General features: G+C 52.3%; 6 protein-coding genes across 6 annotated transcripts; 2 read left to right on the top strand and 4 right to left on the bottom strand.

Annotated features, from left to right (window-relative positions):
• Positions 1-848: 848 nt before the first annotated feature.
• On the bottom strand, positions 849-1,016 carry TGAM01_v210908 (hypothetical protein; the record flags this gene model as incomplete). Its single annotated transcript, XM_024550912.1, has 1 exon — positions 849-1,016. A coding segment is annotated over one exon (168 nt), but the record flags the coding sequence as incomplete, so codon positions are not given.
• Positions 1,017-1,457: 441 nt separating this feature from the next.
• Positions 1,458-3,319, top strand: TGAM01_v210906 (hypothetical protein; the record flags this gene model as incomplete). Its single annotated transcript, XM_018810296.2, has 3 exons — positions 1,458-2,949; positions 3,014-3,125; positions 3,181-3,319. 3 exons carry the CDS (start codon positions 1,458-1,460, stop codon positions 3,317-3,319), a joined length of 1,743 nt encoding a protein of 580 aa, XP_018656488.2.
• A 172-nt stretch (positions 3,320-3,491) lies between these two features.
• Positions 3,492-4,946, bottom strand: TGAM01_v210907 (hypothetical protein; the record flags this gene model as incomplete). Its single annotated transcript, XM_018810297.1, has 1 exon — positions 3,492-4,946. One exon carries the CDS (start codon positions 4,944-4,946, stop codon positions 3,492-3,494), a length of 1,455 nt encoding a protein of 484 aa, XP_018656489.1.
• A 4,263-nt stretch (positions 4,947-9,209) lies between these two features.
• Positions 9,210-10,913, top strand: TGAM01_v210905 (hypothetical protein; the record flags this gene model as incomplete). The annotated part of the gene is made up of 1 exon (XM_018810298.1): positions 9,210-10,913. One exon carries the CDS (start codon positions 9,210-9,212, stop codon positions 10,911-10,913), a length of 1,704 nt encoding a protein of 567 aa, XP_018656490.1.
• Positions 10,914-11,264: 351 nt separating this feature from the next.
• On the bottom strand, positions 11,265-15,935 carry TGAM01_v210904 (hypothetical protein; the record flags this gene model as incomplete). The annotated part of the gene is made up of 10 exons (XM_024550911.1): positions 11,265-11,843; positions 11,898-12,152; positions 12,216-12,490; positions 12,553-12,642; positions 12,707-12,947; positions 13,831-14,127; positions 14,184-14,712; positions 14,768-15,019; positions 15,069-15,668; positions 15,742-15,935. 10 exons carry the CDS (start codon positions 15,933-15,935, stop codon positions 11,265-11,267), a joined length of 3,312 nt encoding a protein of 1,103 aa, XP_024404342.1.
• A 2,501-nt stretch (positions 15,936-18,436) lies between these two features.
• On the bottom strand, positions 18,437-20,794 carry TGAM01_v210903 (CMGC/RCK/MAK protein kinase; the record flags this gene model as incomplete). Its single annotated transcript, XM_018810301.1, has 2 exons — positions 18,437-20,572; positions 20,633-20,794. 2 exons carry the CDS (start codon positions 20,792-20,794, stop codon positions 18,437-18,439), a joined length of 2,298 nt encoding a protein of 765 aa, XP_018656493.1.
• Between the last annotated feature and the right edge of the window lie 4,991 nt (positions 20,795-25,785).

Raw genomic sequence — 25,785 nt, 5'->3', positions numbered from 1 at the left:
CTAATGTAGATGGGGGAGACGAGGTTTCTTTATTAAGGGAGAGAGTAGAGATTTAGTGGGTATATGTATCAATGCATTTGGATGTTTGTCTTTTGACTTGTCTTGGTGTGCGTGCTGTCTCTTGACGAAGTGTTATTTGAAGCGTTTCTTTGTAGGGCATATGTAGAGATGTTGTAAAGCTTGTTGAGTTTGGGAAGTAAGGTGTGAAACGGGGTACTGGAAAGACGGGATATGAAAACGAGAGTGATGGGGTAGAGGCATGAGAATGGGTTACCTGGATTGATTGGTGTCATGGAATGACTTGTCTAGGATTTGAGTATGGATTGCTGGATTCTTGTTAGAAGCGTTAAGATCTGGCTTATTATAGTTCTAATTCTTGGTTTGAAGATGGCTTCTGTTTGAGTTGACAACGGACTACTATCTATAAGTTACTTGGATAGATGATAGCCAGAAATAGTGTCTAATGACATGGGACATGTCTATACTGCTCAATAAGCGTGATTATCACTTTGCAAAGGGCTGAAGGCTGTGCTGAGATGTTGTGGAGAGAAGAAGATATTGAAGATGTAATGGCTGTGATAGCACCATTTGAGGCTCTCTAGCCTTGGTGTTTTATATGCACATTTAACAAGCCGTTCTCGGCACCATGGCGCCATTCTCAAGCCACTAGCTTTGGCCTGCGTACGAGATGTTGCCCGTTTAGTTCCCCATTGAGCAAGCCTTGTGGGCTGCAAAAGTCCTATAGCGCGTGGAACTATCCGTTTAGTGTCACTCTCTCCGCGTTATTGTACATGGGGTTCAAGGCATGGAGCTTTCAGAATTCGATGTTGTGAACGTAGCTACATTTATCATTTTTCATTATTTCGAGCATTGGTATCGTCATTTCTATTGAGAAATGAAATACTGACAGCTGAGTGCTTCGCAAATCCCAATTCAACCTCGTGTATAGATGCCCGTTTAGGCAACACAAAAAAATGCAAACACCCGCCCACAGTGGAGAGCTCAGCCGCTACAACTCAAAATTGGGTGAGCCAGGGGCCCGATTGCGATATCAGTACTAAAAGGCACTCCACTATTAGACCGCGTATGGATGGTTGAGGGGGGGAAGATAACGAGCTTGCTTGCTTTTTTTTCTTTTAACTACTGACATGTACCTTGTTCGTGCCGAGGTGCTTACGGTCTTTTTTAATTTTTCTTACCTTTTCTAAGATGCGGGAGCTTCTCTTCTCTTCCATGAGTTGGATGCTGTAGAGAGTGTCTCTGTGTGAGACATATATAGACGCAAGAGGAGGCACGTGTGTAACTGACTTACACGCAGTTGGCAAAGCCACAGCTGAGGAGTGTCCCGCTTCGACTTCTTCTTGCAAAGTTCAAGCTGAGCAGAAAAGAAAGCTTGGAGTAGCTGCTGAAGATACATACTACAAAGGGTTTAACAGAGAGCCATCAATCTCCAGGGCATGACGAGTGCAAATCGAGCATCTGCTTCCAAAGCCGCACCGCCAAACGCAATGTCGCCGCTCATCGACCGATCTGAAGGAGGAGGAGGAGGAGGAGGATACAACACAAACTACTACGGCAAAGACAACTCAGACGTCAAAACCACTGACCATGGCATCGACATCGAGCAGCAAGCCTCCGGCTTCATGGACGACGACCCCGTCAAAACCCTCGGCGACCTCGACGGCGACCTCGTCACCGCCACCGAAGAGCGCGATCTCAAGCGCGGCCTCAAGGAGCGCCACCTGACCATGCTGGGCATCGCCGGCGCCATCGGCACAGGCCTATTCCTCGGCCTCGGCAGCGCCGTGCAGACGGGAGGACCCCTCGGCGCATTGCTCGGTTATGGCACCGTCGGGCTGGTCGTGAGCGCCGTGCAGTTTGCCCTGGGCGAGGTCTCGGCGCTGCTGCCCGTGACGGGGTCGTTTGTAAGACACGCTGAAGTGCTGGTCGATCCGGCGCTGGGCTTTGCGGTGGGCTGGAACCTGGTGTATGGCAATTTGCTGTCGATTCCGAGCGAGATTACGGCCATTTGCGTGCTGTTTGCGTATTGGCTGCCGGACCTCAACCCGAGCGTGTGGATCATCGTCTTTATCATCTTGACGGCCGTGGTGGGCTTCTCGGGGATTCGCTGGTTCGGCGAGATCGAGGCCTTTTTCGCGACGCTCAAGATCCTCATGGTGGTGTTTCTTATCATCTTTGGTTTGGTGATTGACCTCGGCGGCATCCCCGGCGTGAAGCCGACGTACTTTCGCTTCTGGAAGAACCCGGGCCCGTTTGTTGAGTATATTGCGACGGGCAACTGGGGCAAGTTTCTGGGCTACTGGAGCGTCATGACGGGTGCCGTCTTCTCCTTTGCGGGCGTGGAGTCGCTGGCCATGGCCGGAGCTGAAACTGCAAACCCCCGAAAGGCCATCCCCAGAGCCTGCCGCAACGTCTTCATCCGCATCATCCTCTTCTACATGCTGGCGATCCTCATCGTCGGCATGATTGTCAGCTCCGACGACGACCGGCTCAGCGACGAGTCCGGCACCGCAGCCCAAAGCCCGTTTGTCATTGCCGTCTCGGCCGCGGGCTATCCCGCCGTGCCGTCCGTGATCAACGCCATCGTCATCACGTCGGCGTGGTCGTCGTCGAACCAGGCGCTGCTGTCGGGCACGCGCGTGCTGTACGGCCTGGCGCTCAAGAGACAGGCGCCCAAGGTGTTTCTGCGCACGACGTCGTGGGGCGTGCCGTGGGTGGCCACGACGCTGTATATCGTGTTTTCGTTTCTGGCGTTTATGAGCTTGAGCAACGGGGCGCTGACGGCGTTTTACTGGCTGATGGACCTGGTGGGCGCGGGCGTGCTGGTGAGCTGGATCTGCATTGTGCTGAACCACGTGAGGCTGCGGATGGCCTTGAAGGTGCAGGGGATTCCGGCTACGCGGCTGCCGTGGCACAATAGCTGGACGTGTAAGTGCTTGATGTTAACTGGCTGTATCTATATGAGATGATGAGACTAACATGATTGCCACAGTGTACAGCTCGGCGGCCGCGCTCTTCATGTGCAGCATCATCCTGCTCACAAACGGCTTCTACGTCTTTACAAAGGGCAACTGGAGCGCCAGCGGCTTTGTGTCTGCGTATTTGTAAGTCTTTCTTCTCGAGTGTCTATTTCTCAATGGCTAACATGGGGAAAAAAAGGGACATTCCGCTTGTGCTTGCGGCGTATCTGATATGGAAGTTTTACAAAAAGACAAAGATTGTCTCGCTCAAGGAGATTCCCCTCGAGGAGGCGCTGATGCAGGCTGAGTTGAAGGATGCGCTGGATGGGTCTTCGTGATTCTTGCTTTTGCTCCAATTGTTTTTGCCTACCTAGTTATCCTAAATGTACATATATGAATACGAGCGTCAAGATATTTCAAACAAATATCATTACTATAATATATATATGTCTATATTCCCTCATGACCACATTTTGGTATCTCGTCTCCAATTCTAGTATATCCAGTCATTCATTCGTCATATTGCATCATCTCATCCTCCCCCATCGTCCCCAGCGTATTCTCCAACACCCGTCTGCACCGTTCCCTGTACTCGAGCGCCAGCCGCTGATTCGGCGACAGCAGCTCCACGTCGTCGCCCACAACCTCCATGTCCGTCTCGTTGAGCCGCTCCAGCTCCTGCAGCACCTTGTGCTGGATAATGGCCACCGTCTGCTCCAGATACTCCTGGCACTCGTCGTTGACGTGTCCGGAGAAGAATCGCTCTTGACGCTGTCGCACTGCTTCTTCCTCCGAGGGGAATGTGTTGGAGTTTAGGGGAATGAGCTTGATGAGCGGTATGGACGAGTGCTGCAGGAGCGTCATGAGGATGTCCCACACCATGTCGTGCTGCACGTGCTTGAATGCCCCGAGGAGGCCAAGCGCTGGGGGGTTGATGAGGAGAGCCTGTTTGGACGTGGCGAGCAAGGAGGATGGATCAGTCACGGGCCGGAGAGAGATGAGATACTCCTCGGGCACGCTGCTGCCGGATTGAGGGCTGGACGGCAGAGGAGCTGAAGGGGCGGTGCGTTTCCGCACGTGGATATAGTCGTTGTGCAGCTCGTCCGTGACGGGCAGCATGAAGCCGTAGCCCAGGAGCAGCTCGGCATTCGTCTTGGGGCTGTAGTTGTTGAAGATTTGCTGCCCGGGCCTGTGCTCCCTCCCAACCTTGAGCTGACACGCAGCCCCTGAATTTGTTGCGTTTGCAGCGTCGAGCTCCCACTTCACATCCACCGTCATGTCGTGGTTCCCAATGTCAAACAGCGGCAGCAGCACTGAAAAGTCATCAACCGATACATCCTCCGGCAATGCCTGCTGCTGCGCCTCCGACATGACCAGCGACGCCCTAAACGAGCGGCTCGAGAAGATGCAGTACGCCCAGTTGTACAGCTCCCTCGTCAGCAGCTCGCTGAAATCATCCTCGGCATCCTTCTGCGACGCAAGCAGCAGCGCCTTTGCATCGCGAAACTCCCTCTTCAGATCGGCGCGGATCTTGTCCAGCCCAATCTCGACATTCGTGCCCTCGAGCAGCTCGGCCTCCTCCTCGGGCCAAAACGGCGGCAGCGCCCAGTCGTCGACGTCCTCGGGCTGCGGCAGCGCCTGGATATAGGGCCACCAGAAGGACTCCTCGCCCCTGAGCAGCTCCTTGATGAGGAACAGGCGGCCAATCACATGGGGCTTCGTCTTGGAGAGAAAGTCCCGGGGAAAGGCGGGCGTTGGCTGCAGGGCGTTTGCGTAGGAGAGGGAGAGATTCGTCGGCAGGCTGACGATGGGCTCGTAGGGCGGGATGGGCGAGGCTGAGGGTTTGACGCGGAACGAGAGGCCCGTCTCGGGGTCGTCGTAGACTTCGGCGGAGGGATGCAGCGCGGCGTGGTGGGAGGCGGCCCAGTCCAGCAGGAGGGAGATGCGGTCCTGGATGGAGTCCATGGCGGTGATGGAGCAAAAGGAGTGAGCTGGAGTGAGCTGAGATGAGGTGAGATGAGATGAGTCGAAGTGAGTGAACGACGGCCCTGTCTTCAACTGACAAGGCCAAGAGATTCGCCCCTCGCGCTATCGCCCGGCGATGAGCAGCCTCATCAAACCCAAGCTGCTATAGCCTCAAACTCGCAACGAAGATGACGCCTGAAATTAAACTCTATAACTGCGCAGAGCCCGCCAAGCGCTCGTTTCTTCTCATCAATCAATCTTGGGGAAAAAGTGAAAAAATCCCCCGCACTAAGGAAATTGTCCTGCCGTGTTAGTGCATCGCGTCCGTTTGTGGCAGCGCGCCGAGGTTTAGCAGCCACTAATGGCGCATCTGTCCATCTCGGCCAAGCTTCATTGCAAGCTCAAAGGGTATTCGTATGTAGAATGAGGCTCGATCAATTGCCCAGTGTATCTGTATATACATCTTGTCTTGGGGACTCACTGCCCTTTATAGCTGCCTACCTACAGTATGTATATATATGTGTGTGTGCTGTTAGCTGTAGCGTCGCATTTGACGAGTCTGAGATGGTCTGCATCAAACTCGCCTTAGAGACGCACACTCCTTAACATGATTGGTCCCAACTCGGCTACCTATATGATTGAAATATATAAAAAAAAAGGCCAGACTAGAGTATTTCGTACAGTAGCAGCAGCAAACATGAACCCCCCTGTTGGTTCAGCCTTCGCCTCGTATTAGGTATGTACATGTATTCACAGGCGCACCGCAAAACGCAACAATAGGGAGAGCAGGCCGTAATTCCTACCCTTGGACGTCTTATTTCCGCCCTATGCCCCACGAAAAACGACTGGCTCAGCTCCGCCTAAACCTGCTCACCGCCAAGCCCCATTTGGAGGTCCACGCAGCCTACATGTATACGTGTACTATGCGGTAATGTGGACGACTAATTCTCCCGCGGCTTCGATATAAGCAGGGCGCGAAGGATATACTGCAAATATGCCTATTGGGTAAATTGACCGAGGATCGGCTGTCATCCGCTTAGGAAACGTAGCTGTATTGTACGAGGATTATATGACATCTGTGGCCGAATACATGTCCTATTTCCTCTCTATGCTCCTCATAGTACATAGCGAGAGAGTTGGCGCTCATCACTTGCGTTATAGCATCCATCTCCTATCGGCCTCTTTACACGTTTTTTTTCCCGCCATTCCTGCCTTTTTGCGAACAGATAGCAATAAATTGCCATGTAGACAAAGACCCAAAAGGTAGAATCCTTGTCTTACACCGTCATCTTGTCTGTCAATCTCGCAATCTCGCAATCTCGCCCTCGCCCTCGCCCCCATCCCATCCCATTCCGATCCATCCCATCCCATGTCGCAGCCGTGCTTTCGATCCATATGGAGCGAGAAGGTTAAATCGAATCACAGATGGAGAAACGTTCTCATGCCCGGCCGGTTCGGCAATTGGCAGCTTAGCCGGCCGTGCTGCCATGTCCACATGCTTTATCTGGCTTTATCTGGGCCTTATCTGGTGCCGCGATCCGGAGCACTTTTGACAGCAGGTTGATGTGCCTATCGGGCAACAGTTGGGCTTGGGTAGTAATAGGCTCGGCCCAACGCCACTGGATCTACTAATACGTGCATTAATAATCACGGACGGTGAATTTGCCGTATAGATCGGATACTGTCGCAGAGTATTTCTATAAAGCATGTTTTATACCAATTGTGTACCTGTTATGAAAGACGTACTTTGATCTTGGATTATTTTCATACAAGATTGCCTTTTTCCTTTTAAATCTGCCACTTATCCCTTTGCAAAGTCCTCCTATCGTGATTGATCTAGATATTACCCGTAGCGTATTATTTCTTTGGAGCTGTATCTACTAATACGCTGCTCTTACTGTGCCAGAGTTGTATTGCATTTTGCCAAGTCAGCGTGGGCCTTGTGAGCAAAATAGTCTAGAATAAGGTTAGTTGTTTTAGCGTCTATGATCTTATTTACACACTAGCGCTAATTATACCACTGACCTAAAACGGCAATTGATAATTGCTGTTATGTGTATAATCTGGCATGTGTTGCTTTACTAGATGTAATACTAATAGCCCTAAAAGACAATACTAACCTTTATAGTCTTAGTCTGCAATTCTGACTTATAATTTTGACCTCTTTAGGTTTGTAATAAAGAATGATTATACTGATATAGATCTAGTAAACTACAAGAGAAAAGTAAGCGGAATAATATCATATATTTATACGCAAACTCTGGCAAAGGCGTCCAATTGTTAAGGCATATGGCGGTATATCGTTTACCCTTTATCTATACGATACTAAAGTATATCAGAACAGAAAACTCTTATAAACGTGAGATTTTCGCTTGGAAAAGGCCGAGTCTGGTTTCTAACCAATAGTGTGATATATCCGAAACAATATTCGGCGTTAGATAAACGCGACGACTTGATCAGATAAAGAGTTGTATAAACTAAAAAGCGTATTGGCTTACAATTATCTTTCCTAGCCGCTTGACTGATTGTGGTAACAAGTACAGGCTTTCGACATTTAGGTGAACAGAACGACTCGATCAGGTAAACCGACAGGTCACAGAGCGTATTATCTCACAAAACTGGAGTGTACAAATAAATTCCTTGTGTATCAAGTATCATGATACCCACAGTTCAATTGAGCGAGGCAAGCGGTAGCGTACACGTACCAACGGTTTGGTACGTGAGCTGGTTTTGGCCAATCGCATTCCTGGTGTTGTTGCTGCCATTACAGCTGATTAATTGATCAATTGGCCAGCATTATGAATCAAGTCCCACGTTTTGGGACGCCCCAGGCTATATATCACAGCACTTTTTTATCCTCACGTTGTGCATCCCTGCTGCTAAGACAACGCACTAGTCAATATTTGCTGATCCTCGCTCCATCTCCACAAATCAACCGTACTCTAGTTTTTCATCTACTGCCGGATTTTGTACTAGACTGGTGGCACGGAGCAAAGCCAATTGGTCCACGGCTTCTCGACTTTTTAGCTTGGAGGACCAACGCTCGTTATCTACATGTAGCTTCAGGTCCTCAGCCGTGAAGTAGCAAGACGGACAAAACAGTAGAGGCTAGAGGCACAACGCAGAGATTAAACAATAGGTGAAACGGCTATCACGTACAATCTCGCAATGCAACCTCGCATGTATGGGCGCATCAGATCGCAGAGATTCGGACACTTGGCTCCTTCGGCTTGCTACTTTCATGCTGCTACATACAGTAGTGCCTTGCTAAGGCCGATACGACGGAGCAAGATGCCTGTAAAAAGCTGCCACTACTAAGACAACGTGCAGCCCATATACATGTATCTACCTACATGTAGGGATAGGTAGGTACACATACTGCATGCATTTGTCCGTGCTGTATCCGTACCCGCTGTGCTGTAAAAAGACCCTGCACGCCAACAACCAACAGCCAAGTCCATACTATCCCGCCACCAACAACACGGAATAAAGAAGAACAAAGAAAAAAAAAGAAATTAAAGCGTTAAACCACAATTATGCTAGAAATGCTACGTATTTCCGTCAAATGGACTCACATACGCAAAACCCATCAAACCCACCCTCTTTACCCTCCCTTGTCCAGAAACTTCCCGTATCAGCCTAGAACAACAACAACTGCAGCCGGTCAGCTCAAAGAATGCAACCTTCTCTCTCTCCCCCTTGCCCCATCCCTGGTCCGGAAATACAGCTTCTCGCTGCATCTGAGACCCGTAGCTGTAGCCGTAGCCGGGGTGGGGCTTACTAATTCCGAGGAGATCTCTCTCTCTCTCTGTGTGTGTGTTGTTAGAGATGCCGAGAAGTACATGTAGGCAAAAAAAAAAAAGCAGGCTGCGTATTCGGAGCTGAGCTTGGCTTTTGGCACATGTTGTGTAGCATTCCCGTTTTTTTTTTCTGCCGCTTTGGTTAATAAAAGGGTCCTGCCGCTTCTTTTGCAATTCTTCAGGAAGGAAAGGCTAGGATTTTTTGTTTCACGCTTCAGCGAGCGTTGGAGCGAGTGTCACTGCCGTGTGTCTGTCTATATATTGTGTATACAGACATACATATATATATGGTCAACAGCTGCCGTTGGTCTTTCTTTTTCCATTGAGCCACTCTAGAGCGGTTGCTCACTCACATACACACTCTATACCCATACAAACACAGAGTGTATAGTGTATAGTGTGTAGTGTATAAGTGGTGAATCTAACAACTCGCCTCCTCATCTCTCTCAACAACACTGTCGCCATGACAGACGAAAAGGAGGCCGTCACGGCCCCCCCCTCGTCCACCATGGGCCTCGAAACGCCCTCGTCCGAGAAAGAAACGGCCGTCAACACCTCCGACGAAGAATCCGCCCAGCCATCCACGCCCACCTCTCCGCCCTCAGAACCCGTCCGCTCCATCACCGGCCTGCGCTGGCTGCTCGTCTGCTTCGCCCTCTACGTCGGCACCTTCATCTACGGCCTGGACACGACCATTGCCGCCGACGTGCAGGGCGCCGTCGTCGAGCGGTTCGGCCACGTCGAGCAGCTGGCCTGGATCGGCACGGGCTTCCCGCTGGGCTCCATCGCCGTCATCACCTTCTGGGGCAAGCTGTACGGCACCTTCAACATGAAATGGAGCTTTGCCGTGGCCATGGTGACGTTCCAGGTCGGGTCCGCGCTGTGCGGTGCCGCGCCCACCATGACGGCGCTGATTGTCGGGCGTGTCATTGCGGGAGCCGGCGGCGCGGGCATCTTCATGGGCACGCTGCAGTACTTCACGGCGCTGTCGCTGCCCCGGGAGCGCGGCACGTACCTGTCCGGCACGGCCTTCTGGTGGGGAATCGGCGCCGTGCTGGGCCCGCTGGTCGGCGGCGGCTTCACGGAGAGCAGCGCGACGTGGCGCTGGGCCTTTTACATCAACCTGGTGCTGGGCGGCGTCTTTGCGCCCATCTACATCTTCGGCCTGCCCGACGTGCACCCCGTCACGGGCAAGAGCGTCGCCGAGCGCGTCAAGACGCTCGACTACCTGGGCCTGCTGCTGGGCGCCGCGGCGTGGGCCACCTTCACCATGGGCTTCAGCATGGCCGACGGCCAGTGGCCCTGGAACGACGGCCGCACCATCGCCACGCTCGTCGTCTTCGGCGTCGTCACGGTGCTGTACCTGCTGCAGCAGACCTTCTGCTGGTTCACGACGCCCGAGACGCGCCTGACGCCGGTGCACCTGCTGCGCTCGCGCACGCAGATCCTGCTGTCCCTCTCGACCGTCAGCTGCATCGCCTCGCTGTACATCCAGACCTACTACATCCCCATCTACTTCCAGTTCGTCCACGGCGACTCGGCCGTCAGCGCCGCCGTGCGCCTGCTGCCGCTGGTCATCGTCACCGTCAGCTTCAACCTGCTCTCGGGCCACTTCCTGTCGCGCATCCAGTACTACATGCCCCTGTACGTCGTCTCCGGCGTCCTCGTGTCGCTCGGCTCGGCCCTGCTCACGGCCTACCTCGACCCGGACACGCCCAAGAGCTACATCTACGGCTTCACCGTCCTGACCGGCGTGGGCACCGGCCTGACGATCCAGATGGGCTTCACCGTGTCCACGCTCGTGTGCGACCCCAAGGACCAGGGCAACGCCCTCTCCCTGCAGAACATCTTCCAGGGCGGCGGCCAGGTCTTTTGGCTCGTCATTGCTGGCCAGGTCTTCCACAGCACCGCCGTTAGGAACCTCACCGAGGTGCTCGCCGGCACAGACTTTTCGCAGGCCGACATCGAGGCTGCCATTGCCGGCGCTCAGAGCGTCATCTTTGAGCAGATCTCCGGCGATCTCCGGACCCAGGCCATTTTGGCAATTACAAAAGCCATGCAGCGCGTCTTTATCTGTATCTGCGCCGGAGGCGGTGGCATGATTGTTACCGCTCTTTTGATGAAGCGCGAGAAGCTGTTTGGCGAGATTATCGTGCATGCTGGCTAAAAAAGGGGGGGGAGGAGCAGTGAAGCAGAAGAGAGAGAAGGAAAAGGGTTTTATAAGCGGTATGAAGGATATAACTGCATGAAATGAGATTCAAGGCGTAAAATGATGTATAGACAAGAGATGACTTTCCTTTCATTGTTTGGCCTACTTTGATTAGTATAATAGAGGCAAGGAAGATTTTGTTTTGGAACTGGATTAAATATGAATGACTTTTTTTTCTCCTATAATGATGTACCGGTTGTACTGAAAGCATTAGTATTAATAGCATACTGGACGCCTCGAAGCGCCCAACAGACAAACATGTGCAAACTCATTTACCTATATACAATGTGAACAAGTCATTGTGAAGCTTTATGTGAAGCACGGCGTCACTCGGTTCCGCCCAATAATCATGTCGTAGAGCGTAAACGGCTCCATCGGCAGCTCCCTCAGATCCTGCTGCGTCCACGCATCCGGCACCATCCGCTTGACCAGCGTCATGGATCCCAGCGGCCGTCGCTTCACCGAGCTCTCCAGCACCTGAGCCATGCACGTGCGCTGCTCCTCCGTCCGCGACTCCAGCCCGATGATGAATAGCGGCCAGGGCCGGTCGCAGTACTCAATCTCGTTGAGAATCTGAAAGGCCTGGTCCATGGCGCTGGCGAGGCATTTGGACGTTTCGGACTCGCCTTTTGCCATGCGCAGGAGGTAGATGGTGGCGGCGAGGCGGAAGAGCTCGGCGATTTGGGTTTCCTGCGTGACTTGCTTTGTGTCGCTGGGTAGGACGGCGGCTTGGCGCTGCTCGAGGTATTTGAGGCGGATTTCGAGGGAGCGGACGGCTTTGAGGTGGGATTCGGAGAGGTAGTTGGGGTGGCCGGGCTCGTAGACGTTGTCGACGACCTGGCATAAGAGGTCCAAGAGTTCCAAGGAGCAGCCAAGGATGGGCACAATCTTCACTCAAATCAGTAACATCTCAATTTTTACCCTGTTTCTGATATCACTTACAGTCTGCCTCTCAGGTGAAAACACGGCCTTGGAAAGAACTTTTCTCTGCCCCGCCAGATGAATCTGGTCCTGATTCCTCTTCCCCCAGTGCCGAATACTAAACTTGTACATTGCATCGTGATAAAAGATCCAGTCGATAATCATTGCCTCGTCTCCGAAATAAGTGTCGTGCTGCTTGGTGATCATGTTGGCGAGCCTCTTTGTGCCGCAGAAGAAGATGGCCCAGTTGAGATCCGAGGTATCAAAGTTCAGTGTCTAGTAAGCCATGGTTGTATCAGCATAATGCCTGCTTATAGTAACTCTGCAGATGGAACAAACCTCGTATATGTTGAGCAGCATGCTCGCCGCCATCATCTGCATGCACTCTGCCGCCTTTGCCGTCTCAATCGCCGTCTGGAGAGCGCGAATCGCCGCCGTCTGGTGCATCACCGCGGCCTTTTCCATGGCCAGATGCTGGTACGACAGCGCGCTGATGGCATATCGCGAGGCCAGTGACGGCAGGCTGTCGTCCTGAAAGGCCATTCGGACCAGCAGGCCGTAGAGCTCGTCGTTGCGGTTGCTGGACGACAAGATCCGCGCAACGGGGCTCCAGGCTATCGACCTCCTTAGCTCAAGTACTACACTTATAATATGTCTCATGTTGTCTGCGGCTTACAATTGGTAGATAGAAAAGGATCTACCTTGGCCATATTCAGGTCCGGCTGCCTCACCCACCAATGCTCAACCGCTTCATACTTCGACAGAGCTTTAGACACAAAGAAACCCGTTCGTTAGCCAAGATCAGAGTCACAGAACTCAAAGCTTCATACCGTTCTCCTGCGACGCCCTGACATCCTCACTCGTCGCATGCACAAAAATCGCCTCCTTGGACCGCACCGGGATGATGAAGTGCTTCTTATGCAGCGACGCAGACCGGCGCTCATCGCCCTTTCGCGGCCACGACAGCTTCAAGCCGTAGCCCAGACATTGCCGGCCTTTTTTAACGCAATTGTTGCAGTGCGGCTGAGTCTTGTCACAGGCAGTCTTTTGTTCTGTCAAGGTGAAGTGGTGCTTCAGAGTTAGCGGCTGAGTCGGAAGAGGGGGGGGGGGGGGGCTTTTATATTTATAGAAGGGAGGCCCTACGACGACAGTTCCAGCAGCGCTTCTGCGTTTGAGTCATGGAGAAAAATATAAAACTAACGAATGAATAGTATAAGCGTGTAGTTGATATTAGTTGCAGAGGGAGTTGGCAATAGGCAGGTTATTGCGAACCCTGTAACTAAGTATGTAGCTGCAGACAATCTTGATGACAAATGGACGTGATACGAAGCAATGCTTTGCTAGAGCTTAAAAATGCAAGACTGAGAAACGCGGTCCGGGGCGGCGCCAGTTTATTAACGCGATGACATGCCAATGCTATTTCAAAAAAACTCTAGGGATAACTTATGTCAGCGCCGAGCATTAGATTACGCCAGCCTAGACGTGGTAAAAGCTGGATTACCATTAATGGCAATATCTTCCATGTGCGTCTTGACGTAGCTATTACTGCTGGACTTTGATTCTTGAGTCATATGCTTGCTGATTATTCGCGGCTGCAACTGCAAGTCTCACGGCTGAATTGATTTGATGTCAAGTGTCTAATCTCTACAAGTTACAAAGGGGGAGGGGGCTACCTATTATTCAGCACCCCCTTTTCACTTCCCAATATCCCAGCCAACAAGCAGTCAGTCCACGCATGAAATATTAAACTGTTTTATACACTTGGTAGCAGTAAAGATAGTAGATTAAAATCGCTGAAAAATCCCACGGCTGGGATGCTGGCCAAGACAGCTGCCAGATCCCAAACAACACTCTATTCGATACATGTACGTCCTATGCGCTTCAACACCAACGTCAACACCAAGCATACATATACAGCCTAATGAAACTCAGCCTCTACCCGTCCATACCTCACCCCATCCACCTTGAGCTCAAATCCCAACCCCGCGCTATCCACAATCATCTCCAGCGTGAAATCGAGATTGTCAAACTCCACGCCCCTCGTCGTGGTCAACCTCGTAAACAAGCTCCTCGGCACCGCATTCAGATCCGTCGTCAGCGTGCACACGTTGACCAGATCCCGCGTGTACGCCGCGGGCGGGTCGTCAGCGTCGCACGCAATCAGGTCGTCCGTCACAATGAGCGACTGGCCGGGACGAAAGTTGCGGGTGTAGTGGAAAGCAATAGGGGATAGAGGAGAGAGCGATTCACCCTGTTATCGAATCATTAGACGTGGAAATAGTTTCCCAAAAGAACACTTAGACGTACCTTGGCAATGTGCCACTGCATCCGATCTGATACCATCCACCGCTCCCACAGCGGCGACCAGTATCGCTCGCTCACAGAGTGCTTCTCCTCATCATACACCGTCGCAAACGACGTTCCATAGTGCATCCTCGATTTTCTCGAAATCACCATGTTGCCCTCCAGGCCCCTCAGCACCGCTCCGCGCACGACCGCCGTCCACGCATACACCGGCTGCATCACCTCAATGGACCCGCTGTCCTGCGATGAATTTGCGTTGGCATGCGTTGGCCGCTCGCTATACGGCGGCGGCGCGGCGCTCGAGAAGTGTGACTTGAGCCGTCGGTAGAGATAGTCGCTCTGGCCGAAGCCGCCGACTAACACGATGCCGGAGACGATGCCGCCCTTGCCGCGGAGGCCTTCGACTTGGCCTTGTACCAGATCACAGACCTCCTTAACGACGGGCTCGAAGATGTCCTTGATCTGCTCGGCGCTCATGACCATGAATCCCGAGTCGAGTCCTGCTTCTTCATCGTCGGGAAGACCAGGGAAGCTGTAAAAGTAGGTCAGCTCTGGAAATAATTAAGGCGTGAATGTGAAATACATACGGAACATTAATCTCCTGGTGTTCATCCTCGTTGAAATTGCGCTTGACAAACTCTTCAAAGTATCGCAGGCCCATCTGCCACGTCTTGCCCTTTTTCGTCTTCATCTCGTCGAACCGGGCCTGGCCTAGCCTGGTCCGGACATGCTCCTCAAACCTGTAATTCAGGAACGCGCTTCCACACAGTCCTCCCGTTCCCACTGCAGATTCCTCGACTCTCAGTGGTTTCAGGGATATAATTTTGTACGCAATCAAGCTAGAATCTGTTAGCTCTTGCTTCGTAACAGGGAGAAGACATGATATACTCTACCGTTCCACCGCCTGCATCACAAACGATGAAATTATCACCAATGTTCAAATGATTCGGCTGAATCGCCTTGAGCGTATAAACCGCCGCCGCCTCCGGCTCGCTAATCATCTGAATCTCCGACCTGCTCCCCATGCCCGCCCGCTCCGCCGCCTGCAGCGTCGTATTCTTGGCCGCATCGCTCCATACCGCCGGGCACGTCAGCACAAACTCGACCTTTGTCGACGCCATAAACGACTCGCCGTAGCGCCGCGTCAGGGTATCCATGGTGTGCTTGTAAATCTGGGTCAGGTAGTCGCTAACAGCATCCACGACGTTCTTGTTGAATTTCTTGAGTTGCGCCGCCGTGTCCAGCGGGCTGACGTAAAAGGGGAGTTTCTGGGAGCGATCGAGGAACAGCTTGATGCATCGCAGCCGTGACTCGTCTGGCTTGAACTGGAACCCCCATTTCACAGTGGGCTCGGCGCCGGTTGAGTCGTTGGCTGGGAAGCTGTATGCAATCTCCGTGGGGACTTTGTCTGAGGTGATTCCATTGCCGCCTGGCCACGTCTTGATGATTTCGACGTCATCCGGCGTTGATGTATATACCGCGGCGACACTGAAGCCAAGTTAGCACACAAATCTTATACTCCTCCTCTCAAGCCAGTCAAGAAAGAACACCGTCCACTCACCCCGAAAATGTCGTTCCAAAATCCACTCCCACAATCAGCCGATCCGTCATCGGCGGCTGCTCCCTCACCGGCTCCCTCACCGGGCCATTAATCGCCTCCGTCGAGCTCGGCGGCGTGTAACTGGTGAAGTAGCTCCTGCTCTCCTGATTCCGCCGACTCGGCGTCGTACGCACCGGCAAACTGAGATTCTGCATCTTTTTCTTTCAACAACGGCGCAATAGTCACTCCCGATATTACAATCCTCAGTGAACACAGCCAACGCTTTCATGTCCAGGAGTCTAGCCCCTCTCCTCTCTCACTCTCTCCAGCCCTTCCTCCGTCACTCACGTGGCCGTATGTGGAAGAGTACCACGCTCAGATAATTGCCAGGATGCGAAATATAAAACCGGCAATGCAATCCGCTGATGAGAAGATGTCGAAGAGAGTCGCCAAGAAGAAATGGTCCCGAGGAGTGAGTTGAAGCGCCAGGCCGTAAAATCGTCTATCCCCCCTTATCTTACCGCCGATTCACCAACAGCTCCAGCCAGAAATATCGCTGCCGCTATCGTCGTCGCCGTCCACATCAACTGCTCCCTCTCTTAATCTCTCGATATCCCCCTCGAATTCGAACTAAAGTCAAGATGAGAGATCTCGGAAAAAGCCTCTCAAAACTCCGGCCCCTTTCGCAGAGAACAATCGCATACAATCTCTTGCTTTCTCAACAATGAGATCCGAGAGAAAACTGCCGTCTTGGAGAGAGAAACCGAGCATATAAAAAGGCCAAAAGTCCCCTGGTCGTCCTTCTCAAGATTATCCTGTTGCCTGGTGTCCTTTTTTTTTTTATAAAACGTTCCAAGGCTGCCTTCAGCTTTCCCTCTTAGCGGGTGTTTCCCCAATCTATAGCGCTGGGCTGCCCCCCAGTTTGCCTTGGAGGGGCTTAGCGCGCTCACGTGATCATCGGTCGTATGCTTCTTTTGCCTTCTCTTATGACATTATTGATGTATCTTTTTGTTTGTTGCGCTGGCATTTTGGTGATTGTTGTAATTCGCTGCATTGCAGCTTTGAGACGTATTGCGCGTATACCATCAATGTCTGTAATTGAAATCTCTCACTTTGATATTCAACTCTCGATTACAAATAATATCGTGTATTGATACCCCAAAATAGGAAAAAAAGGGTTGACGTGGCAGTGCATCAAAACCAAGTAAACAGACCAGGTTCCCGCAAGGCTCCCAGATTTCGCGGTGGATCTTCCCTCTCATCGGCTACACCTCAAACTCATCTCATCTCATATGAGCCGTTCATGAGCTAGGCATCAATAAAAACAAAAACAGCCAAATTGCCTATTCTGCGTCTTCATCCGCCGCCTACTACCATCGTATCTACCGAGGCATTTGAATAGACGAAATACAAAAGGGAGCGAGGGCGCAACTCCGCCGGATACGCTTACATGGTGTCCTGTCCTGTCCCACTTGCAACCCTTACAACCAAGTACGGGCGCACACAATACCGTTTACCGTTTAGGCATCAAGATACAGCCGCAGTGGGTGTTAATAAGCGGGAGACGGAGATTTTTTTATATACGACACGATACATCCCCTTTGGTCCCCTCTTCGTCATTGCACCTCACAAACGTTTCCAGCTTAAGAATCAATCACTACATATATAACAAGTCGATAAAAAAAAATATGGAAAGGAATTATAGACCAAGATCAGAGTCTGATAAATTATGCTTCATTGCTTTTAATAAATTGTCTGAGGGGTGTAGAGTAAATACGCAATATAAAGAACCAGTGTTCACATCAATTAAAAATTCCACTGTCCCATGAGTTTAGCAATTAACAATTGCGCCTGTATTGCCTCAGCCTCAAAATCTGGGGGGATCTTTTGTTTGCAAAAAGAAAAAGTTGGTAAAAACGACCGTAAAGAAGAGATATACTATAGATATATATATGTGTGTATTCCAACCACAGTAAAAACAAGAGAAAAAACGCCACAGACTCCAGTCCCTAATCTTCAGTCTTTCTTCTTCTCATTCTTCCTCTTCTCGTCTTCTCCCCCCTTGGTATAAATAAAAAAAGAAAAAGAAAGAAGAAAGAAGAAACGATTTTGACAAAGGAAATAATATAATATGGTGTACTATGTGAGGTATGTGGGTTCAAGCAAGGCGAGAGCCAAGCTCGCCCTTCTCTTGTTCAGTCTATCGTGGGGGTATTTCGGGTGCTATAAGAGCGCGCTCAAATTGTTTCAAATATCGAAAGAAGCGAAAAAATCCAAAAGGTATAAATAACTCAAAGGCAGCCTCGAGCTGCGGCTCCGATTCGTCTTTGTCGAAAACCTTCCCGAGGGCGATGTATCGTGTGTAGATGGATGTATGTAAGTTGAGTAGGTGTTTGTGCCAGCCGAAATACGCAGAATAAACCAAAAGAATTTGATACCCCAATCGAAAATATTGGAAAAAAAAAAAAAAAAAAAGCCCATGATATGATGGTCGACCCGGCGACTCAAGATCCAATGAGTGAGAGAAACTGTGTCGCACACCAACACCAAAACACCATTTATCATGCGAAGAAAAAAAATAGTACACGCCATATTAATAAAAAAAAAACCCAACTTTTTTTGTTGCCTCACCACTGAACATGAACATGTCCCGAGAGAAGAAAAAACAAAAGAGACTCCCTCCATCGCGCGATAAACGAATTATTAATGGGATCTCTTAGATGCGGTTGCCAGCAGCCCAAATGCTGGCGGAAGCCGAAGCGCTCCACTCACCACCTTCGTATGGGGGAGTGGGCCACTTGTACTGGTTCGAGGTTTTCTTGCTGAGATCGAGAGGCTTCGGTGCCATGGCCTCAGCGCCGTCTGCGTAGAGCAGTTGGTTGCTGTTGGCAGACGGTGACGGGCTGGGGTATGGTTGAGAGCTGGACAGGCCCAGATTGCTCGCAGACTGTCGCAGCGGCTTAGTGTTGTTTTCCAAGCGCTTCATCGCCCTCTGGGTCGCTGTAAGAGCCTCATCAAGGAGCTCGTCTTCCTCGGCCGGTGTCTCGTACTGCTGAACATCGTGAACCGCTTGGGCACGTCGAGTTCGGCTCGAGATGGGGCCGTTTCGGGCGGCGCCAATCAGGTTGTCGACAGATCTAGGCTGTTGATACGGCAGCGAGTGGTGGCGCTTAAGCTTTCCGGCAGCGGCAAGCTGATGTGACGGGGGAACGGGAGCTCGGGGCTCAGCGCCCTGGACATCGTGCAGGGCCTTGTCCAAGGACTCATATCCTCCTTCCACCTTTGGGACGACGCTCACTTGCTGGTCAACAAGCATAGATGATCGGTTGCTGTTCCAAGGGCTGCATCCCACTTGCGCTTCCATGTCGTCGTATGCTGGCGAAACAGGAGTCTGGTGGCGGCCAGAGAAGCGCCTAGCTCGCTTGCGAAGGTGCGAGAAGAAGCTTTCTTTGTGAGCGCTGGGAGGTGACACAAGACCCGACTGTCCGTTCAGAGCGCGTTCGGCCTGAGCGCGGTGCAGCTCGGTGTAGTTGTTGTTGCTCGAGTTCACGGAGAGCTGTCGGCCAAGCTTCTTGCTCTTGTCCTGGCTGTCGGTGTTGCTGTTGGCACGCGCCGTCACGGCATCGGACAAGGGCGAAATCGGCTTGATGGAAGGCAAAATTGGCATTGGCGCCGCGCTGGAGAGGCCGTTGGCCCAAGTTGTCCGCTTGGACTTGGCAACCTGCTTAGTATTGGCGGTATCGACAGTGCTGGATGTTTGCACAGGCGACGGCTGGATGGGGGCAACAACCACGGTTTCGGGAATGTCGCTGCGGCCAATGAGAGACTTGCGGAACCAAGAGGGTTTTGAGACAGAGTTTGAGGGAGCCAGACCCTCTTTGGAGGCGCGGCTCAGATCGGACTGCTTGCGACCCAGAATCTTGGAAGCCGATGACTTGGGCCTTGACGGATCCGTAGCGTCGGCAAAATACTCGTGATTCAAAGACTGCGTAGACGTAGGACGGTTCTTGGGATCCCACATCAAACACCAGGTGACAAAGTGGCTCAGCGCTGGCGGCCACTGAGGAGTCTGCAGGATGGTGTCCATGGCATGCGGCGCCATCTTGGGAAAAGAGAAGCCCAGCTTAGAGGCCAGTCTGGTACCTTCGCGCCATTCGCCTCCTCCTACGCGGGCACCGGCTTTGTTGTACCAGTTTCCAGGGCTGCCCATGATTTCGCAAACTCTCCAGACCTGGTCAACCTCGTTTCCACCAGGGAACAGCGGCTTCAGCGTAGCAATCTCGACGGCCATGGCGCCGACGGCCCAGATGTCGACGGGCGCCGAATACTCGCCGGCGCGCAGCAGAACCTCGGGCGCTCGGTACCATCTTGTGGAGACGTAGGTGGTGTACGGGAGCTTAGAGTGAGTCTCACGGGCGAGACCGAAATCAGCCAGCTTGACGGTGTAAGTAGGAGGAGTCGAGGGTGGTGTGACCAGGGCAGAGTATCTTCGGAATGAATTTGAGGTGTCCTGGTGGGCAGACGTCGAAACGAGAATGTTCTCGGGCTTGATGTCGCGGTGGAAGAAGTTGTGGGAGTGGATGTGCTCGAGACCCTGCATAATCTGGAACAAAATGCTCTTGACACTTGAGTTGTCGAGATATTTGTGATCTCTGGCCTTCATCAGCTGGTACAGATTGCCCTCCATGTACTCCATGGCAATGTGTAACTTTTTCGTAAAGGGATCTAAGAAGATGTCGAGAGCGGGAACGAGATGGGGGTGAGGAGGGAGGGTTCGGAGAAAGACGACTTCTCGAAGCTCAAGGCATGGCGACAGAGACTCGAAAGTCTTCTTCATGGACTTGATTGCGACCTGTGGTGAACGTGTTAGCCAATAACTCGCACGAGCATACGTGAATTCTCGGTGTCTTACAAGAGTGCCTCGGCGAGCAACCACTGCGCCCGCCGTCCGGGTTCGAGCCAGGACGACGCTGCCGAAACTTCCATCGCCAATCTCCTTGATGACCTCGAAGCGGTCTTCGAGCGCCATGGTGCCGTGAGGCTGTTGCCGCAGCGTCATTTCCACGGTGGCCATGTTGCTGTGTGGTTGGATCTGACTAAGACAGGCTCGTCTCTAAGAAGTTGCAGAGCAGCTTCAAGCAAGACGCCGTGAGAGATGGGAGAGGGGCGGTCTGCAATAAAAGGGAATAGATTCGACCGATAGCAGAGACACCTAATGGCCCGCAAGAGATGAGCTCTATCGTAGAGCTGCAGATCGTTTATCGTAGCATTCAGGTAAAGCAAACGGGGAAGAGGCAGACGGAATCTCAGATAGCTAGCTTGGTCGCAGGAGAAAAAGGGACAAAGGGTGATTGTGAATGACGCTGTCGAACAGAGCGGTCGGGTTGATGTGGTGAGGGATGGCGGATCGCTTACACAAACTAACAAGAGAGGTGAGAAAGAATCGAGATTGTGAAAATTCCAAAAAAGACGGATGAGAAAAGAGGCCGAAAGGAGGTCGAGTGTAAGGAGTGACTGAGGTGAGGATTGATTTCAAAGTGGATAAGGCTTGGAGGTTATGAAAAAGGGGAGCTCAAATGTCAACGGCCCAGCCCAGGGGGGGTTGGCGGTACTTTGCGGCACCACCACAGGCCCCTACAATAGAGGCTAGACCCAGCTGATCGCGGACCGCTAATTAGTGGTAGGCAGTTGGGCCTGCTTGGAGCCCACTGTACTTTTTCTGGGTGTTTTTAAGCTTGGCGGCGCGAGCAGGGGCGGGCAAGATGAGCAGCAGTAGTGCGAGTCGCAGTACAAGTACTTGTCGAGATGAGCGATGAGATGAGATGACAGGATACTGAGATGTTGGGGCCGGCCGCGGATTGCAGGGGCTCGTGATTCCGGGCAGAGCGAGCCAGAGGTGAGCAGCAAGTGAGTGCCAGGCGAAGAGCAGTAAAAGCGAGAGTGAGAGCGACAGAATACCTAGAATGTAGGGGAGAGGGAGGGTCCTTTTCGCGGGGGTGATGGCCTTGGGTCGGTCGATATGTCAAGTAGGTATGTGATGTGTGTGGCCAGCAGCGCAGAGCCAGCGACCAGCGCTCTCCAAGCCTACAAAAACAGCCAGTCGCAGCAAATCTGCGGGTACCGGCGAACGAGCGAGAGGCAGCGAGAGGCCTGCAGCGAGTGGTATCTCGGCTTGGTCAGCCACCGCGCATTTCGATCCAGGACTGGCTGGTGGTGAGCCGGGGGTGGTTTTCGCTGCTGGACCGTGTCGCAGAGGCGAGCCAAAGAATGGGCAGCGGCACAAACACGCCAACAGGGGGTCGGTCATTCACGGCCCGTGCTTTTGCGCCGTGGAAATGCTGGTGTTGCATGCCATTCAGTGTGATTCTGGTTCACGAGATGTACTGGTACGGGCACGGTGTCGATATAAGCGAATTGGAATACGAGTAAGCAGTGCAGAGGCGAGCTCGCCATGTATCTGTACCGGCCGATAGGCTGAAGAGCAGCGGCACGGCGACGATGCTGCAAAAAAGGAAAAAAACGAGTGGTCCAGAAGCCTTCGCTGCCCCCCAGCTCGATTTTGCTACTGCGCTGTATGGGGTGACAAAGGACTGCTGTGCTGTGTGTAGTGGTTAGCGAGCGAGTTGGTCATGCCATGGGGGCTTCGACAAGGTCAGGGAAAAAAAATTGAGAGAGACCAGGCAGGGGTTTGGCTCCGCCGTCGCCGCCGTTCGCATGAATGGGTTGAGATTTTGGAGAGGAGGAGGGAAAAAAGTGCGTCGTGATTGATCGATTGGGGGGGAGCCCGCGACGGTACATGCAGGCATTTGCTGGTCGCAGTACCTGGTGTTTCCAGAGCGCGCTGCACGCCGAGCTGCGCGCAAACAGCAGGTACATGCAGCTGCCAGCTCCCGCAGGTCACGGCTGGATTGACCGCACTTTTGGCTGGGCTGCAGTAGCTTCAGGTAGCAACAGGCCACTGATTGTGCTGTGTTGTACTCCCAACCTCGCCGAGCTCTGGCCTCGAGGTGCTTGTACCGTTTCCGAGCTCCTGGTGCTGAGCTACCGCCCGCCACTCCGCCCTCCGCAGCCACGTTCAGGTAGCTTCATATCTGGGCGTAGTATCTGTACCCGTGGCCGGTAGCCGCTGCTGTAGCTGGACCGGGCCTAGCGCTGGCCATGCACTAAGCCGCTCTCGACTGGGCTGGAATAGGGACCTCCGTCTCTTAATTTATCAAGTGGGCCGTGGAATCTGCCATAGAACTTCTTTTTGTCGCGCTCAAATTGGGCAATTTGCGTAGCGGGCAAGGGATCCCAGATGGAAGGGGAAGCGCTGTAGTCATGGAGCTGGAGAGCATTCATCGGAGATACACATGGGCCGTTGTAATGACAGCAGCACGCAGCGTGCATCAAAAGACTGATAGCGGCTCGAATACCTGGTGCCAACATGAACACGGCTCAATCGGGCATAAACGCCCCAGATGGACGAGAAAACTCTTCATCCACTGTGTACTTTGTCTTCCAAGTATTCTTCACCGCAAGAATGCAAAATGTCACTGCTATTACATGCTACTGCTCCTACAGTACTAGCATAGCACTATCAGACGGTAGTATCGTGAGCGAGCATCGGAGAATACAGACAGATACAGCATGTAGACTACCCAACTGGTACATGGCATGCAATAGGTGCTGCTATCAGAAGCCACACGTCGCGCTGCCAGCACAGCAGCACCAGCTGGCCGCCCACCCAAGTGTCCCGGGGCACTTTGCGGCGCTCCTATTCGAGGATAATGAGTCCGCTCCCAGCCTTTTACTGGATCTATAATGGGCCAGTCAGAAAGTGCTGGGGCCCGCGGCGTGTTGATGCTGGGGCGTGTCGGCTGGAATACGGAGTACTGGTACACGACGGAATGAGAAAGGATACTTTAGCCGCTGACACAGAGCGTGCCTCGGAATGAGGTATAATAGCCTATTCTGTGCGTACGGGGTACTCCTTCCAGCGTCAATCTCTCTTCATCTCGGCTGCTTCACAATTTGCTTTTTTTCTCTCTCTTCTTATTCGGGTTCTTGTTTTGTTTTCATCATGCTCCCAGCTGCTGCATAAGCGAAGGCGCTCACACGCGACGTCGGCTGGAACGCCAAAAGGGTCCCTCCCCACTGCAGCTAGGCTGCTCTGAGCAGCGAATATAACATTTCTAGCTTGCTTGGGATTAGGACGCATGGATTGGGGGGCATCTGCCATTTGATGTTTCAATGTGTTCCGGTCACTAAAAAGTACCCCGAGGCTACCGAGTGCGCTGTAAATTTTGAATTTGATCAATGAGTGCTAGAGGAGCGAGATTGGTGATTTCGATCTGCCCCGCGAGGTCCTTGATCTTGTACTATTCACTCGAGTTATTCTTGGGATATAGCATATGGTGACATACTATGGAGTTCTGTTAATATCACTGCTATATTAGCTGTGGAATAATACATTCCACCTCATCTACAGAACAGACTACAAACAGTGATTGCTTTTGAAGTTTTCAATCTCGCCTGGGCTCAATCCTACAGCGCGATTGGGCTCCCTCAGACACCAGCACGACCTGACACCCATCAATTTTGATCAGGCCCTACAGCCAGGCCTAGTCTGTTTGCGAGTCCCAGGTGTGGCAGGGATGTGCAGGAACAGCTGTTCAGGCTTCCAGCCATCCGGATCGCGACGGCTCGCTGCCGTGGCGCGCAACTTGGACAGCCATTGCTTTATACTCCAGGGAGCGTCGTTTATTCTCGTGTATTTCTTTTTGAATTGATCTCTTTGCCTCCATGTACTTGTAGAGATACATCGGTCGCATGAGACGCCACCACATACTAAGCACGGAGATATGAGCATTTTTTTTTCTCGTCGTTTGCATGAAATATGCTAGGCAGTAAGCCTTGGAGCATAGCTTTGCAAGCAAGTGCCGCCACGAGTCGCATTACGCGGCAGATCCAGCGTGATATATCCATCATGACGGGTTTTTGCCTCCGCAAACGAATATCACTGCTGCCTCCAGCCGCTGCCTACAGTACTGGAAACCATCCTCGGAAAGGGGACGTTCTTGGAACTGGCCATGCTTTGTAGCTTCATTCAACGGTACATGTATCCAGTAAAGCCCGGCCAAAAGAACTGCAAGGAGGCTCACCCCCGATACATTGAGCCTGGCCGAGAGGGGGGCGGCTATCAGAAACAAACAGGCGACTCATGCGACGTCAAGTGTTGTGGCGTCACCCGTCCCAGCCTGTTCGCTGCATGCACGGTACCTGTCAAGCTACATGAAGTGTCTCAAGCATGTGAAGGCACAGAGAGTGTGTGATGCGACGCTACGGTATCAGAAGCGGTCGTTTTACGGCCTGTTACAAAAACCTTTTTTTACGGGCTCACGTTGCCCTCTTCATCACTTCTTCCCGATGAGCTCCACCCACATGGACTGGATACCAGTCGCATAGCCTTCGGTCAGGGCCGGACTGCCTATTCGAACTGATGTGTTTTGCCATGAGCTCGTAATGGAGTGCAGCAAGCTTTGGGTCTTGCACACAAAGGGAGCTGTCACCAGTAATACTTACCAATAACTCGTAGGTAAGAGCCATAAGCGACATGATATATGACCGATCTATAAATCAATCAAGAGCACTCGAACTCGAACACCTATTCGTACTCTACTCGAAATCGTTGACACCAGAATATTGGATTGACACCAAAGTATTGGTAGCTGAAAACTCCAGCCCTAGCAGCGTATGCAAGGGGGAAGAGAAACCAACCCAGGCCAGGCCAGACCCATGCCCGTGATACCGTCCATGCGGAACTGCTAGCAGTGCATCCGGGCTGCAGGCAGGCAGGCGGCTGCTGCAACTGCAGCAAACGTCTGTCTCATTCGGCCGCCGTCTACTACTAGCAGCTAATCTTTTCTTTTTGTTTTCCCCGCAGCAAGCAAGAACGAAAGCAATGACCAAAGAGCCCCTCGTGTTTCTGCCAGCACTTAGCAAGATGCAAGAAAGAAAGGGAGGATGTGTGGCTGAAAAGAAACATTGGACTGTCAGTGCGAGAGAGACCCGGGGAACGATGCC

This window comes from Trichoderma gamsii (assembly GCF_001481775.2).
Source record: "Trichoderma gamsii strain T6085 chromosome Unknown Scaffold_77.2, whole genome shotgun sequence".
Classification (NCBI taxonomy): Eukaryota; Fungi; Ascomycota; class Sordariomycetes; order Hypocreales; family Hypocreaceae; genus Trichoderma; species Trichoderma gamsii.
Note: the sequence above shows the minus strand (reverse complement) of the source record. Positions and strands in the feature narration are given on the sequence as shown.